The sequence below is a fragment of the Geospiza fortis genome, unplaced genomic scaffold (assembly GCF_000277835.1).
Source record: "Geospiza fortis unplaced genomic scaffold, GeoFor_1.0 scaffold130, whole genome shotgun sequence".
NCBI classification, from domain to species: Eukaryota; Metazoa; Chordata; class Aves; order Passeriformes; family Thraupidae; genus Geospiza; species Geospiza fortis.
Window position 1 is genome coordinate 16553389 of NW_005054300.1, and position 17559 is coordinate 16570947.

Here is a 17559-nt window from a genome sequence, read left to right on the forward strand (position 1 = left end):
AGTTGGTGTGGGAGTTTTACCCACATGTAAGGACTTCTGCACAGTCATGCTGTCAAACCTTTATTTTTTCCTGCTTTGGATTACACACTACCCAGGATTTCTGTGAGATGCGGTGTTTTCATGAGCCAGCATGGTGGAGAAACACTGCTGCTTTATATGGCGGCATCAGATCTATGTGAGTGTTAGGTAGTGAAGTTTTCACAAACCTTGTGCTCTATTTGCTTTAGTTTCTTGTCTGGTTTGTACATCTGTCATAATTTTACAACCTTAAGGCTTATTAGCGCTACTTTTATAAGAGGATGATTGTTGTCTCTGATCAATTCTTAAGGGAAAACCTTATTCTGTGAGTAAAACTTCTCCATGAAAGTTACATATTCATAGTTATTCTGAACACAAGGATTTATCCTGTATCACTTCATTTTTCATTTGTACCCAATTTCCCAGACCTGTAAATACAATCAATTATTCACAGACTGACTACCTGTATAGCCTCTTTTGAAGGTTTTCAGGTACGGGAAAATACATTTGCAAAATACCTTGATACCCAGAAGCTTTTATAAGAACTCACTGATAAAAAGAGCAACCAAAGACTGCACACTGAAGTGCACCTATTCCCTAGCAAGAGCCACTCCTTTCCTTGCTTCATCTCACAGGGTTTCTTTTCTCTCCTGCAGGAAGATCCAAAGTGGGAATTCCCTCGGAAGAACCTAGTTCTGGGCAAGACTCTTGGAGAAGGAGAATTTGGAAAGGTCGTCAAGGCGACAGCGTTCCGACTTAAGGGAAGGGCCGGCTATACCACTGTGGCAGTGAAAATGCTGAAAGGTAACTTCCCACTGGGGCTTTTGAAATAATCTGCAAACTATTTGTGGTAACCTCTGTATAGATTTGAAGAGGGGCTTGTGTGAAAGCAAAAGGTCGGCTGAAAACCCAACAGTGCCGCAGCCTCTCTTTCTTCCAGCATTCTGATGCATTCTGACAGTCACAATCTGCAGATTTGTGACTTTAGCAGTTAGCATCACATTGATCCAAGTAAGAAATTCTAAATCGTGATGTGTAAGGAGCCTCTGTCTTAACATAGCAAATATATTCAATTCTGTTTGGCGTTGATGGGAATATTGCAAGGGTTTGTTAAAGCTCTCTGAGTCTTTTCCTCTATCCAGTTTCCTTGGACAAAACTTTTTAAATAAATCATGTGATAATCATATGTGGAGACAGAACAAACCTGTTAAAACTTACTCTCCTGATTGAGGATTCTGTCTAGTTTTATACTTTCTGATCTGCTTTTCAATCACTAGGAGCTCTGTCAAAATGGCTTGAATAACCCAGTGCTGTCTCCTGCTGCCTTCAGTTTACCCTAAGAATTTAAACCTGCAGGGAACAAAGTATGCCTAGATAATGTTAAGCTGATAATAGGAGACCTTGCACTGAACCATTCACTGCTGCTTACAAGTAAAAGCATGTCATTTCAGGGAAATGTTATTCTTATTACCATTTCTGTAATGGTAACATTACAGAAATGGTAATGAGAAGAATAACATTTCTCATTACATTTGCTCCTCCTTGAGAGGAAAGATGCTGCATATCTCACCCCTTTACCTAAGAAGTAAATGCATTATGCAGTGCATGCCTTCATTGCAAGAGGTGCAGGTCACATGGAGGAAGTTTAGGAACTAAGATTTTTCAGAAGTGAAGATTTTTTAACTATTACTTGTAATACTCAAGTAATGACCTAGATTGTATTACGTAGTCAACACAATAGTCATTATTTCATCTCATGTTTATTTGTGCACTTAGTGACACTGCTTTTTCTAGGACATTTTCATCAACATGTGACTCAGTTCAGATTCTAAGACATAGTGGTAAAAATGTTGCTTCTACTTGCAGATGGTTTGACATTCAGTTTTCCCTATCTATTATGAAGGACAGAATAGACTAAATTGACAATGTGAAGGAGTAAACCTTTATTTTAAGCGCCTTATTTTAATAAATTGATCTGACATTTACAGTAATACTTCAAGCTCTAATGAATCCCTCTGTAATGTAAATTAAATTGCAGATAGTCTCCTGAAATTCCGTTTTCCAGCTTGACTGTGGAGAGCATCTGTCATTCTGCAAATATTTATGTGCTATTATTGGCTTAACTTTACTGTTAGCTAACTTTACATGACAACTGAGGCATAAGGACCAGTGCATTAGCTTCAGTGGCCTCTGCAGTGCTGCCAGGAAGGACAAAGGGCAGTTAGTTTGGATCAGGCCAGCGCCACCCATACTTTCCCTGTACCAGATGCAGAGCAGGTCATTTGTCCAAGTGTTTGGGACTGTTAGACACTGAGTGATCTTTAAAGGGCAGTGCTAGGCACACCAGAATGTTATTGCCTCTTATTGCATGAAAGAGATCTCCTGCCTCGGCTGGGTAGATGGGCACAATCTGGGTAAGAACAGACCAGGGCAGGACTCTCCCTTCTCTGACAGCTTGGTGCTAGGTACTGTGGAGGGAACAGGGAGCAATGGCCTGAGCCAAAATAGTCTTGGAGCTGTGGATGGAGGTTTAAAGGAACAGATGGGTAATTTTTTTTCAGCCCATTATTACCACTTTTCTCATATTAACTAAATTTGACCTCCTACCTGATATGAATGCCCTCATTACAATAAAATTAAAGGGGAAAACACCAACCAATACATAAATACAAATTATTCAGTTTGTTAAAATGAGTGGCCTAAAGCCGCTGATGGAGCTAAGTGTCTCCATCTGACGTTAGTTTTTTTGGGTAGACAAACAGGTATGGTACATGGTCAGCTTTGCTTTGTTCTGTTTGTTCACGTTACATAGCTCCAGAACTACAAAAATAGGACTTTTCTTACAGGCATTAAGTTGACATTCTTGATTTTTGTTTTACATAAATATGTGCTTTTTGTAGTCTTTATCATTAGTGAGAGACCAGCTGATACTGTTCTCCCTGCAGTAGAAGATTCTCTATTCTGAGTGCAGATTCTGACAAGATAATACAAGGCAGATACAAACGTGTAGTTCTGATACAAACATAACAGTAGAGCAGAATAACTGTTTTTATAAGGAGGCCAAACTGGTCACACTTGAATAGGCAAATAAATCCTTTGGCGCTCACAGCCTTTATGAAAAAAGCACACAGTACAGTACCAAAGAGCAGAAGCCAAACTTGTTTTTATTATCCTTAAATCAGGATGAGATGAACACATCCTTGTCAATGCCCAGTAATGACATTGGAGAAACTACCCAGACTGGTTCTGTGTGTCAGAGAGATTAAGGATGAGGAAGAAGAAGGTTTTTCTCTGACCTATAGTGTCTTTATGACTAGGGATCTCCTTCAAGCCCCAGTGCACTCAAAGAGGAAGCTTGTCAGTCTGAAGAATCCTGCAAAAAGGCAAAGCACTTGAAAGGCTAAGAAAGCCTGTTGGGACCATATGTTGCCACATGATTTTCACTGACATCAGTGAAGTCTGCATACATGTCCCACAGTGAAATCAGTTTGTACTGTACATTTAGCTTCTGAACTCTAAATCTGGATGTATGCTACAAGAGTAAGCCAGTAGATTAGTGGATTTTAACTCTGTTGGAAAATGTATTTAGGAGAAGGAGTGAGCGAGTCTATTTTTGTTTGATCAGCATGAGAGCTTGGCTTTCATATGCTTCTGAAGCTTTTATTGCACTGATTCACCCTAAATAAGTTGCTTTAGAACACCAGAAAAGGTCTGTAATAATTTCATGGCATCTTTAAGACATTACAGACTCTGCTCCTGATTCCTGCCTGGCCTCCTTGTTCTGCAGTCATTAGTATCAGGGCAGAGCAGGCTGCTACCAAGCCAGAGCAGCAGCAGTCACATTCACTTGGTTCTGATGTGAATGGCTGCAGGACACCAGAGATGGGAAAATTTCTCCTCTGTGTGGAGGAACGGAGTTTTCCAACCTCTTGCTAACTCTGGGACAGATGGCAGATCTCATATTTCAGTCTTTACATAGAGAACTCTTGAGTGATGCTTTCCTAACCAAAACTGTGTGTTTGGTCACTTTCTGCAGAAAATGCTTCCCAGAGTGAGCTGCGAGATCTCCTGTCAGAGTTCAACCTTCTGAAACAAGTCAGCCATCCTCATGTCATCAAACTTTATGGAGCCTGCAGTCAAGATGGTAAATACTAAAAGCTTGTTACTAAGATGAAACCATTCAGAAAGGAAATGAAATGCAGTTTGTTGGTGGATTTCAACCACTGCTTAATAATTGCTGATCATCCTTTAGATTTGCTGTTGGGTGAAAAAAACCCTAAAAAATTAAAAAACATTATTAAAAATCTTAAATTATATTAAATTAACACAGTATTAAAAATATTAAAAAGCAATACTTGAAAGAAAAGGGAAATACTAATTCAGTGTAACTAAGCATTCTTCCTGGGGTTTTCCTCAATGCACATTTTGATTCTGAAGCTATTTTAAATTAACAAGTCTCCTACAAATTCTCTTCCAATCAATATATTTTTATATTATGTTAATAAGCAGTGTTTTCAAATATGAGTTATATTTCAAGTTTAATTGAGTTTTCATTATTGTTGTTATTATTTATACTAAAGCAATGTAAATAGACAACTACAGCCATAAATAGATGAAGGTAGCTGGATAGTTAGGTTGATATTCAGTTTTCTTCCACTGTCTCAAAACTATTGTCCGCCTCTGGTTATGAAATGGTTTCTAAAAGCCATAGTCATCAACAAGCATGTTTCAAGGGGTAAAATCTGCAGACACATGTATTATGAATTGCCAGTGAGGCAAATTGTGTTGTGCATAGGAATTGCTCATTTTAAATGAGGGGGCATGGCAACATTCTCTTCCTTTTGCATCTGCAGTTGTGCAGCCTAAAATCACAGCATGGATTCTGCAGCCTTGGGCAAAGGCCTGCCTTCTTTGCCCACCCAGTTCTGTTGCAAATGTCACTTTTTAGTTGTAGACAGAGAATGTAATTCAGGAGTGAGTCATCTCTGAGTCTTAGTAAGGTAATGAGCCAGTGGGGCTGGTTAGTTTCTTTTTTTCTTTCAGTACAATGTATTTTTCATCCCAAAGGAAGTGAAATGTTACTGAGTCACAGGCCTTTAATAAATATCAAGTTAATTCATTAGTGTATGAGGTAGGAGGGCTTTGATACAGCACAGAAATGTATTTATCATTAGGTAGGTATTACTGAGTAGGTATTATTCATGTGGGTAATGGGGAGGAGAAATTAATGGATTGTAATGGCAGAATGTTTCGAAGTGCTATGAAAAGTCACCTTAAACATGGTGCTGGAATTAGCAGATGATTTGAGCTCAGTATCACAAGCTCAAGAAGATTAGTTTAATTTTAAAGTTTATCTAAGGCTGTTTCATAGATCTAATTTGTATGAAGGTTGTCTGGATTTTTGGTCTCAGATTATCTAGATGAGGGATTATAGGTAAGAGCCAGCATTCTGCTTTGATTTAGCCTGAAACTCATTCTCTTTGCATAGAAGATCTAAGTAAAAATAGTCTTTATTTCATGGCTGACTCAGTGCTTTTTACATAAAGGGCAGAGGTGTCTGGAGCCTCTGACAGTTCAAAACAATGTGCTGATTAGAAGAGACTTGTTTGAAAAAGACCCCTAAAATGGTTTATCTATGAATTGTTTAGTGACCTGTGTGTTTGTTTATTTCAGGCCCACTGTATTTAATTGTGGAATATGCCAAATACGGCTCCTTGCGCAGTTTCCTCAGGGAAAGCCGAAAAGTTGGCCCAAGCTACGTGGGCAGCGATGGCAACAGGAATTCCAGTTATTTGGATAACCCTGATGAGAGAGCCTTGACCATGGGAGACCTGATCTCGTTTGCATGGCAGATATCCCGAGGGATGCAGTACCTCGCAGATATGAAGGTAGGGCAGCCAGGGGTGATCTCAGCTTCTGATAGATGTGGAGCAAGCAGCTGGCTCCTCCACAAGAAGCATAAACTTTCCTGTTGTTTCCTTCCAAAAGCTTGTGCATCGGGATTTAGCGGCCAGGAACGTGTTGGTGGCAGAAGGGCGCAAAATGAAGATTTCTGATTTTGGCCTTTCACGTGATGTATATGAAGAAGATTCCTATGTAAAGAGGAGCAAGGTACAGTGTGTGTTAAAAGCAGTAGTGGAAATTATTGCCTGATCACGGAAGTTAATTTATACTGTGGGACTTGAGCATGGATGAAAAGGAGAATAGCCATTTTTATCAACCTAAGATAATTATTTTAAGGAAATAAAAATGACAATGGAGCAAAATCATGAGCTTAGCCAGTGGGATAGAATACATATATATATATATAAATATGTAAAATATGTTTCATCTTTAAGTAACTATTACCTCTTCACTCCTCATTTATCATTCCACTCCTTATTTATCCAGTTCCTCATCAAACTACATGAAAACACAAAAAAAACCCGCCGTCTTTTTTTCTTTCTCTCTTCCTATTTATAATTTAAAATATAAACTAAAAATACTGAAGAGCTGAAAAATATATAGACAATTTATATCAAGTTCCACACAACTTCCACAAGTCAGTCCTGGGCTTGACTGTGATGTTTGTGAACACAGCTTCCCACTGACTGTGTCAAATGAGCAGTGGTGGTTCAGTTCCCTCTATGGCTTAATATGAAAGAGCTGCCAGCTGGATTTTTTTGCATGTGAAAATGTTAAAATTTTATGAGAAGATTTCCATAAATACTGTGAATTTTTAGTTTAGCTTTCTCTGTTTTTAAGGGCCAGTTTGTGTGAATGTTGCATAAGTCAGAATGAGTTGTGAAGAAAAAAACAACTTCTAGAAGGCATGGTTTTATGTAAAAGGGCATTGCCATGTTCATTTAGCTATCTTCTGATGGATGTGTTTTTACAATGATTTGTACCAGTTGCTCTGTATTTTAAGAGTAAAGCATTTGCATAAAGGCAGTTTGCCAGTTTAGTTTTGTCTGGTGGGGCATGATGTGCTGAGTGGATATTTGCTCTTTACTTCTGAGACACTCATCACTGTAGTATTATTCAGAGCCTAACAAGCATCTGTCTTCTTGGATGGGAAGACAGGAGAAAGAAGAATTTGAGAAGGAAGAGGAAGTTTCAAATCCTACTGAAATACTATATATATGGATTTCATGAGAATGAGAAGTAAGGCATATGAATGCTAATCATACTGTGAAGGTTATGAAACATCTTGGAAATTTTGCATACCTAGACTTTCATGAATATTTGGGGTGGATTAGTCAGATTTTCTGAGTGAATTTCTGCCAGTGAAAAATAACAACCTGTAGATTCTAGTTAGAAACTAGCAACCAAATACGACTGTCCAGGTTCAGTTCTGAAACCAAAGGTATCTGTAACATCCAGATGCTTCTATTTATGCATCATCCCTGGTGTAAATGAGATAGTTCTTCCCCTTTAACCATCATTCCTCATCATTTTTGCATCTGCACATTTTCAGAGCTCTTTGTTAAGAGAAGAGTTGAGTGTATCTAACTTAAACTGGTGACTACCTGCAAAAAGCTACACCAGCTTATTGCACATAATTAGATTGCTGAAATGTGTAAAAGACATGAACTAGATTTCTAAAAGCACTTAAAATTCTTCTTCTCACTGTTTTTCTTATGAAATGTCAAATCATAAGTGCATTGGCAAGTGCTGTACTATGGACAGACTGTGTTTCACTATTTTGAAGATAAATACCTGCTTTTTCACTTGGAAACTTATTTTTCTGACCATTACTGCTTTTTTACCTTATAGGGTCGTATCCCTGTGAAATGGATGGCCATAGAGTCACTGTTTGATCATATCTACACAACACAAAGTGATGTGTAAGTGTAAATTCTTGAATATTTTCTAGTTTGTGTACTTGTTTATGGAGCTAGGGGAGGGAGCACAGCAAGGTGTGTAGGAGCCAAAGCCATTACTCTTGCAAAGAAACGTGAAAAAGTCTGGATGGCACCATCAACTGGCAGTGATGCCCAAGATTTTGCTGTTGAATTAAATCTGAATAAAATATCATCAAAGGTATTTATGTACATAATTCTTGTTGAAATTAGCAAGGGTTGGATCTGTTCATGTGACATGATTTGAATATATAGACTCTAGGATAGAGTTAGTAGAGTTTGCTACAGATAATGGTCATACCTGAACTTCTCTGTTCTGTTCATCCCTTGTTTGTAACACTGAGTGGCAGGTGAAGGATGGAGTGGAAGAAAGGAAGGGGAATTTAATGCCTGAGCTCTGTTCCTGTTAAAATCAATGACAGAACTCCAGTCAGCTCAGTCTGGTTTCAGTGCCAAGATACAAGCTTGTTTTCATGATTAGGGAAACAGAGACCCTGAAGGTGGATATGCTGGAATCTCCACCTGTGATGAAGAGGAGGCAAAACAACCACAGCTAAATTATCCCCATGTCTGATAAGCATGGGCCAGGCAGAAGAGTGTTTGTAGACATTTTCAATTCAGGGTCAGATACTTTTCATTTCTTTCGCTCTGGGGTGAACGATGCTTGTGACTAGTCACCAGGCAGACTCCAAAGCTAAAGATTATTTATTTAGGAGAAAAACCTCTGAAGGACTGTAAAAGCAGAAGTACATAGGCCTGATTTTCTGCTAGGTAGCATCTTGATGCCTCCTAAGTTTGCCATTACACTCAAATGGAGTGAAACGCCGATTTGGGTCATGTTGCACTTTGAGGGGAAAAACACTTTGATAGTAGCAGGATGTCAAAGCATGCACCTTTAGATTTGTACTTCTAAAATGATTACCATTCACTTTTTACTCTTCTCTCTGTAGATCAGACCAGTTTTAGTGAAATAAAATGTTTGCCTGCCTTGGCAGTTCCTTACAAAATGAAACTCCGAAGTATTTTCATTTACTTTGTATCCAATGGAGTAAGAACAGGAAAAAATAGGGATAATTCTTGGGAGAATGTCACTTTTGCTTAGGTCAATGTACAGGTTTTTCTGGGTCTCTTTTTATCCTCCTCAGAGCACCCGTTGTGCTGACTTGCCTCTCTAAAATTACTTTTCCCAAAGAATCGTTAAAATTCCTTTTAAAACTTCTAAGCATATTTTTAATTTCTTCAGTTTTGTCACTATGGTTTGGGGCCAGAACAGATTGTGTTGTCATGTAACTGCCTCTTCTTTCATTGCTGATTGATCATCTGGATCCAATAGCATTCCTCCCATTCCTTTTTCCTGATGAGTGCTATTAAGTAAGCCCAGGAGTGTGTTTGCTGCCAGTGGGATCCAGCACCATGCAGAGATTGCCCAGCTGGCATCAAGCAGGCCAGCTCAGAGCCCTGGGCAGCACAATGTGCTGGTGCTGTGTCACTTCCCTGCCTCCCAGGGCTGCCTTAGGATCTCCATGCAGAGCTGTGCTGGTTGCCCAGCTTTCCTGGGGGTGCCTCAGAGCATTATGCTATGCACCTCTGCTCCCATGCAGCGCCAGAAGGGCTCCAGGTGTCTGCTGTGTTTACACTGTGCCTTTGTCTCACTGCTGGCTCACCTCTGCTGTGTCATTGTCCATGAAATAATCCAGGAGTGCTGTACAGCAGCTCCTAAATTAGCCAGGCTCCTGCAGAGCAGAACTGACACACACACACAGAGCTGCAGAGCAAATCCTCTCCAGCACCAGGTTCCACCAGTTCCAGTTCAGCAGACTGATCAATGAAGTACTCCTTTTGCTATGTTGATTGATACTTTAGATAATTTCACTCACTGAAAATATTATCTTATGGATATTCTCTGTTGTTTGTGGTGATGCAGTTATACTTTAGGTGAACATATTACTGTACAACCATTCCAATATGCCCTTTCTTCTGATACTCTGTTTCTGTTTTCCACCCTTTTCCTTCTCAAGCTGTTCTGTATTTAGTGGTTTGCAGAGTTTAATAACAGTACTACTTGACAGCATTTACAAAAACCCCATTTTTGCTTCAGAGGTCTATGACATCAATGGAAAGCTAACCTACTATCTTCCTCTTCACATACTTTTCTTTCCTGGCTTTTTGTGATCATGGTTTTATTCTGCAATAAACATAACACAGTGGGAAATTCTTCACCTCTCATTTCTCCTCCTGTAGTACTTAATCTATATAACAGTCTGAAAGTACTGCAGCATTCTACAGCATTCTATTCTAGTATGTTCATGTACTGAACAACTTCAGTTAAGAAATTGTTCATCTGATCCCTCCTTCCATATTCTGTAAAATTCCTCCTAAGCAGAAGTGGGTTTTAGAAATAAAACCTGCCATGCTCCGAAGTTTATTTGAATTAATCATGGACAGAATTGTAACCTGATGGCAGAGCGTAATTGGCTTCAAAAATGGTATGAGGAGAAATATTAATAAAGTATATGAAAATGCTATAAATATTCATAAGCTTTCAAGAATGTGCAGAGTGATTAAAAATTAATTCAGTGAATGGCATTAAGCAGAAGAATGGCAGCATACCACTTGGGACCGTGTGAGAGTCACTTTGACTTCTCTGACAATTGGGGAAGTTTTATTGCTGTACCTTTGGGGTTACTTTTGTTCTTTAAAATGTGAGAAGTGCAGGTGGAAGGGAGTCAGACAGGAGGTGAGGTGTTTGGCTAACATTTTGAGATGGAATTTTCATAGGGAATTAGACATGGCTGTTTGGTTTGGCTGTAGGTGTCTAACACTTCCTAAAATTTTCTTAAAAATGGAATTTACAGAGAAATTGCCCAAAGCTAGCATTTTCATAAATTGTATGCAATTTTGCTTCCAGATGCATCCCATTGAGCAGTCCCAGTGTTGGCTGCTTTCCTTCCTTTCAAACATCCAGATTTTGTCAGTTGTCAGTTGAGCAGATTCAGGGTGATTTGTAGCTTCTTTGTGTCTCAGAAAGCCTTTCAGTAAGAAAAGAAAAACATTTTTGCCTCTTTTCTCCTGGCTTGCTCTCCAGAAATGGACTAATTTATCTAAATATTTCTCACCCATTATGCAAGGTCTTTTTGTTTGAGCTCAGCAGTAAAGTAGGTTTAAAAATTCACTATTTCTTCTGTTTATTTCAGAAAATTGTTTCTTCTGTGTCAAAGTTCATTTTAGGCATTTGGTATTTCCAGAGGTAATTCTTTCCTCTTCTTTCATCAACTCTAAGAAGGAAATTTAAGTCCTGAATCACTGAAATGGCCCAAGAGACCAGCTGAAATCAAAGGTGTTACTTATGATTTAAATAAACACATTGTGTTGCCTCATAGTCAAGACAGCAAACCAGTCCTGTGGTAACTATGTAAATTTAATTTAGAGTTATTTCTGAATACAAGAGCTAATTAAAGAGGTTAGACTGCTGCAGGAGCCCTGTGCAGCAGAGGAACAAGTCTTTGGTCTGGGCCACCAGAGGAAGGACTTCCTCTTTCTGCTGTCGAGAGAAGATGGATCTTCCCAGGGTATAAGTAGCTTTTGTCAGTGGATAAAAGAGGGATATCTGTTTTCTCTACTCTCTTGGTTGCTAATCTTTTCAATGCACATGGGAACAAGATGCACTGCTTGCATCTGAACAACTCGTCTGGCATGAGGTGTCTTGAATTTTGTTGGGTTCTAAAAATACTAGATTTGTTGTGTAAATGCCACACTAAGCTCCTGAAACCTACCACTCTATATAAAAGCTCATTTTGTCTTTTTCAGATGGTCATTTGGAGTTCTACTATGGGAGATTGTTACTTTAGGAGGCAATCCTTACCCAGGTATTGCTCCTGAAAGACTCTTTAACCTCCTAAAAACAGGCTATAGAATGGAGAGGCCAGAAAACTGCAGTGAAGAAATGTAAGTAACTCCTGATCTGATTAGATTCAGAAAACGTTAATAAATATACTTGAAGAAAAAGGTTTAAATAAATACCTCATAAATACTATTCTGTATTTCTTAGAGAGATAGTCAAAATATGTTGTGCTTTAAAGAATGTCATGAAATTAGTGAACAGTAAAGTGAGGGGGAAAAAACGCCCATAGAATGCCTACAGCTATATCCAAACCATTTGTAGGCTATTGAATAACATGCTTGCCAAACAATTAAAAGAATTTGTACATTCAAAACTTCTGAGGGTGGGGGAAAGAGGAAACTTCCATAAAACATAGTGGTAGCTGAAGTATTCAAGAAAATGTCATAGTACTTTCTGTAACTAAACAGATATTCCATGCACAGTCATTGTCTATAAGTTTCCAGAGGAAAAATGGTACCTTGGTCCAGAAATCTACACTCTTGATGATAAAAATTTTCTGTGACTTGATAAGCCCATGGCTTTGGAGACAGTTCATAATTTGTTAGCTGATTTATTAAAACACAGTCAATGTGAAGTATCTTTTGTCTGTGATCTTCCGTGACATTTGGAGATGAGGAGTGATTTTATGTTCAGCCTGCAAATTTGATCGTGGTTGTGGTCGTTTGAAAGTTCCCAGGCTTTAATCGTTGTGACCACTCTTTTGACTGATTTTCAGTTGGAAGGATGCTTTGACCACATCTGGGCTGAGAAAAAAAGGTTTAAATAAATATAGTGTAAATAATAGGTTTTTTAACATACAGAGAAAAACATTAAGTATTTCCAAATTTAGGGCAGGGTAGCAGTTTACAAGAACGATTGGCAAATATCATCTAAGAAATCTATAATACTAATCTTTGTTTCATCTCAGTGAGGAATACTCATTCCACAAACATTTTGTCATTGATAATTATTAGTTTAGGCAAGCTGACCACATCTGAGTTTCTGGGATTTTTTTATTGAAACTAAATCATGCTTTTCTGACTTTTTTCAGATTTTATTCTGTTTTACTCAGAAATTTTTCTTGTGAAAGCCCACTTTAAGGAGCATTTTTCTCAAATTGCGTTCTCTCCTATATGCAGTCAAGTACGAGAGGAATCATGGATGAAGGCATAAAATGCAGTGCTTTTCAATAGCTTCCTGTAGTTCTCATAACCCACTGTTTCCACCATTAGAGCACTTATGTGGACAGATCCCTCAGTCCTGAGACCAGCTGAGCTAGGAAAACGACATGAATGGCACAGGTTGGAGAGTTACACTTCCAGAACTTGCCAGTGTCCATCTGGTAATCACTCAACTCTGAAACTTTAGTTCTGTTCACTTTCCTTTCCACACTCTATTCTGTAGAAGGCAGTCAAAGAGAGAATAAATAAAGGTTTAATCAAAAGAACAATAACAGAAGTAATGAAAAGAATATTAGTTTCTGCAAAAAGTCTTCAGCTAGGCTTCACTTTGAAGAAAAGTTTACAGAAATTTAAGAATTTGAGCAAATGAAAACCAAAATTCTGCTTTTTGGTATAACAGCAGTGTTTTTCAGTTTGATACACGAATTTCTTCAGTGTCATATACAAAGTGAAGTAGCAATCTGGCATGCTGCCTTACATTTGAGGTGGTCCCTTGAGAAAGTGAAACCTGAGACTACAGTCCTTCAAGGACAGCCAAGTGCATCATCATTTAAACTCGGAGACTCTTGAAAATAAAAGGCCATTGTTGTGAGTGTCAGTTGTTAATTCCAGGGAACATTTAACAGTACTCACAACAGAGATTGATGTACTTGTGGATGGCCTTCATGCCACAGTGAAGTTCAGTGCTGTTAATCATTAGAGCAGAAGCAGGAGCCATTTCTAACAGTTTGGGTTTCTTTCACCCTGTGATGGGTCCCAGGTACAGCCTTATGTTGCGCTGCTGGAAGCAAGAAGCTGATAAAAGACCAACATTTACTGAGATCAGCAAGGAACTAGAGAAGATGATGGTGAAGAGTAGGGTAAGTGTGGAAAGCATGGATTTTGAAAGTTTTTGTGGTCTTCTGAGTTTGAGTGTACAGAAATAATTACTTTTTAATTTTATTTTAAGGTAAAGTAACTTACTTTCATCAAATGTTGAAGCATTTACATACCTAGTTCCTTCCACGTGCATGCAGCTTTTTGGAGGCAGTACTCTGTCTTCTAATAGCTTTGGTGACTTCAGCCCAAAATGTGGATGGATTATCCTTAACCTGTCTATTTTCTTTAAATAATAGTAATAATTTAAAAACTATTGTGAAAAGTTACTCCTGAATAAATAACGTTAGAGAGCCAGAAGTAGAAGAATGTAGTATTTCATGCATTTTAAATTAGTTGAAAATGCTTCACTTTTTTTTTTTTCTTCAAAGCAATTCAACTACACAAAAAATGAATGAATTCTTATTGGTGACCTAAATATTTAGTTTTAGAACAGCAACCAAAGCTTTATTTGGCAATATTTACATACTTATTTTATGCATTGTTATGTAATAGCTTTTGTAAAATGATTATGAGATCTGAGTACCTTGTCCTTTAAGAATGTATATGTATTTTCATACATACATATATATATATATATATTTCAGGCATAGATATGGATCAGGCATACCAGCAGCTGAAGGTCAAACAAAGCAGTTAGGACAGCTTTTCAGTTTGTTGGGTGTTTTGCTGATGTGCAGAATTAAGTAGGGGAAGTATTCATATGGCTGTAGCAGGGGCAGTGGTCAGGCAAATCAGATACTTCCAGAGCTGCTGTGGCTGCTGGAAAGCAGAGCCCCTCCTCAGGTGCCAGAGTTCTAGAGAAAGGTGAATGCAGTGGGTCTGTAGTTCCTTGCTGTAAAGCAAGCAGGTGCGCATTTGTGCTTTTTACCCAAACAGCAAAACTGCCACATGCATTGATGCAGCTTTTTGTGTTGATTTCTCAGGACTACTTGGACCTTGCAGCTTCCACGCCCTCCGACTCCTTACTGTACGATGACGGGCTCTCCGAAGAGGAGACACCTCTCGTGGACTGTAATAATGCTCCCCTCCCTCGAACCCTCCCTTCCACATGGATTGAAAACAAACTCTATGGTAGAATTTCACATGCATTTACTAGATTCTAGCAACACACAAAAAAAGTTGATTTTTCTTCTGCACTGTTCTCAGACTCTGTAACCCCATTACAGTGTTTCTTGTCTGAATGAAGCCAATCAAAAATTGCTTGGAAGCTTTTTTTGGGTTGTTTTTTTTGTTTGTTTGTTTGTTTTTTTCTTTTGGTAAATGTGAAAGTTTGCATCAGGATCATCCTTTAGTCATTTTGCAGCTGTGTCTAAAGTAAACATATTAAAAGGATGTGAAAATAAGTAAAATTACTAGATATCATACAGTAAAAGCAAAAAAAAAAGATCAGGGAAGTATTCTCAGGGGAAATATAAAATGCTAATGAGTGTCTAATTCAACTATCCTGTTGGGGGAGGCTACAACATTTAAAATATGTTAGATTCTGCACCTCTAATTTAAGCAATAGACTTTTTTTTAATACTGTTTTTTGCCATAACTCAGTGATAAGACTCATCTGCAACATTTTTCATTTATTCAGAAGGATGTCTAAATTTCAGCTGCTATTAGTACATTTTGGATCTATAAGCTGAAATGTATTTAATGTATCATAGGATGAAAACAGATTATTATATACAGAAGGTAGAAATACTGTATATAAATATTATATACAGACTAAACTGACATGTAAAATCCTTTGAAAACTTAATTAACAATGGGCATTTTGAAAATATCAGCTGTTTTCACGTCCTTTGATTTGTTATAAACATGTTAGTACTAAACCTCAACTCAATGATGTAGCAAGTGTTTTTAAAAAGAACATATGCTTTCACATTGTGATGGTGAGATGGACAGTAAAAATGGTTCTTGCCAAAACTCCTATATTTTGTCTTCTGATTAAATATTCTACATGGTTTTAGATACTTACTAACATCAGATACTTTTTCATTCTTCAAGCAGTATGACTTTTGAAAAGTTGGATCTTTTAGTTTAAAAGTTGCCATTAATACATGGCTTTGGGTCTATTTTTGATCTATACCTTAGCTATTATTTTCTTCATTCGGTTTTCTCAACTCTTGTTGATTTTGGGGCACTTAGTGAAGTAGCAGAAAAAAGTTGCCACAAGGTTGGTGGCAGATGCTGAATGCTTAATAAGCAACAGAAGCAGATTTCTGTTTTTGAAAATCTCAACCCTGCTATGGTTCTGTGCTTGCACAGCTGAATCAACATGGTGCTAAGCACTCTGCATCCATTTTGGTTATCACTTGTGCCTGAACACAGAAACAGTTACTGCACTCAATGCAAATAATTACAGGCCTGAAATACAACTTGAAATACTGAATCAAGACAGGAGTGCTCAGCACTTTGTTGGACTTTACTCAGTTGCACTCCTGGGAATTCCTGAAATTGAGCAGGGGATCCCTGGTGGGGGTGTGAAAATGCCCCCAGAACCTCACTGAAGCCAAAGGAAAAGCACCCATTTAAGTAAATGGAAATATTCTATCACTGAAGTGGACTTTGGATCCTGTCCCAAATAGGTTTATTAATTCTTGGAGCATTTCCTGTACAGCAAGAACTTTCTCTTGCAAAGCAATATATTGCTACATGATTGTTAAATTATAAAATTATGGAAAGTTGGAGGCTTATGAGAAGAACAGTTCCTAACTTTTTATTATGCACATGTGCATGCATGCACACAGTTTTTTATTGAGTAAGCACTTTAATTTATCCAGGATTTCTGCCTGCATTTGAATTTCTGCTTCAGGGATTTCAAAACACCACTTATATGAATTGATTTGGGACAAAATCCAGTGGACTGGCTTAAAGTATTGAAGGGAGTTTTGCCAAGGGCCTTACTGTCTGCACATGAAGTTATGGTTCTTCAGTGCAGAAAAAATTATCTGTTTTCATTTTTAGGCATGTCATACCCGAACTGGCCTGAGGAGAGCCCCGTTCCACTCACAAGATTCGATGGCACTAACTCTGTGTTTTCAAGATATGCAAATGATAGTGTTTATGCTAACTGGATGGTTTCACACTCAGCGGCAAAATTTATGGACAAGTTTGATAACTAAAATTTTCTTTGTGAAAGGTAATGGACTCCTGAGGAAAGCAAGGAGGCAAAGAGTGGGAAGTCCATTGAGTTGTTCTTTGTACAATCAACAACTAACTTGAAAATTGGCAAATCCCTTTATTGGTAGTTTTTCAAGTGTGTTATTTATGCTGAAGACTATAATTGGTACTCTCCCCTTTCAGAAAACATATCAAGCTGGATAAGAGTTGTAGTTCTGGTACTTCTTTCTAAGTTGCCAGTTTGCATATGGTTCCATTTGGCAACTTAGAGCAAATGGCCTTGCACTTCATCCTCAGTGGTTTTTAGACTAACCATCCTGTGTTACAGCATTCTGGGATGGTAAAACGTACTTGAACTGCTACTTTTATAGTGGCTTTTGGCATACAACCACTTGATCTAAGCAGGAAGCACAAACAATATATAGAAGGGAGGAGGGAAACAGGCTCCCAGATTAATGAACTTGCTATGAAATGACAAGTGTTAGAATGATGTTGGCACTAACAAAGCCAGTATCTTGGTTTGGAAGCAAACATTTAGTAACTCAATAGAGGACTTGAGATTCAACATTTGAAGTCTTGTAAAATGTATTGTCTTGTCTTAATGAGAAGAGAATTTGTTTTATTAGTCTTAACTTCTCTTACCTTTAGC

The 17559-nt window shown here is 38.1% G+C and overlaps 1 protein-coding gene across 2 annotated transcripts in view; it reads left to right on the top strand.

Moving 5' to 3' along the window:
* Positions 1-17045, top strand: part of RET (ret proto-oncogene) — a 73075-nt gene extending 56030 nt beyond the window's left edge. The window contains exons 12-20 of one of the 2 annotated variants that reach the window (XM_031063768.1): positions 675-822; positions 4055-4162; positions 5692-5906; positions 6007-6129; positions 7774-7844; positions 11667-11804; positions 13681-13780; positions 14723-14870; positions 16755-17045. In XM_031063768.1, coding sequence (XP_030919628.1) covers positions 675-822; positions 4055-4162; positions 5692-5906; positions 6007-6129; positions 7774-7844; positions 11667-11804; positions 13681-13780; positions 14723-14870; positions 16755-16912 — 1209 coding nt within the window. In that variant the 3' untranslated portion in view covers positions 16913-17045. Of the gene's footprint in view, positions 1-674; positions 823-4054; positions 4163-5691; positions 5907-6006; positions 6130-7773; positions 7845-11666; positions 11805-13680; positions 13781-14722; positions 15714-16754 lie in introns of those variants that run through there. The other variant, XM_031063769.1, reaches the window with a different exon arrangement.
* Positions 17046-17559: the final 514 nt, after the last annotated feature.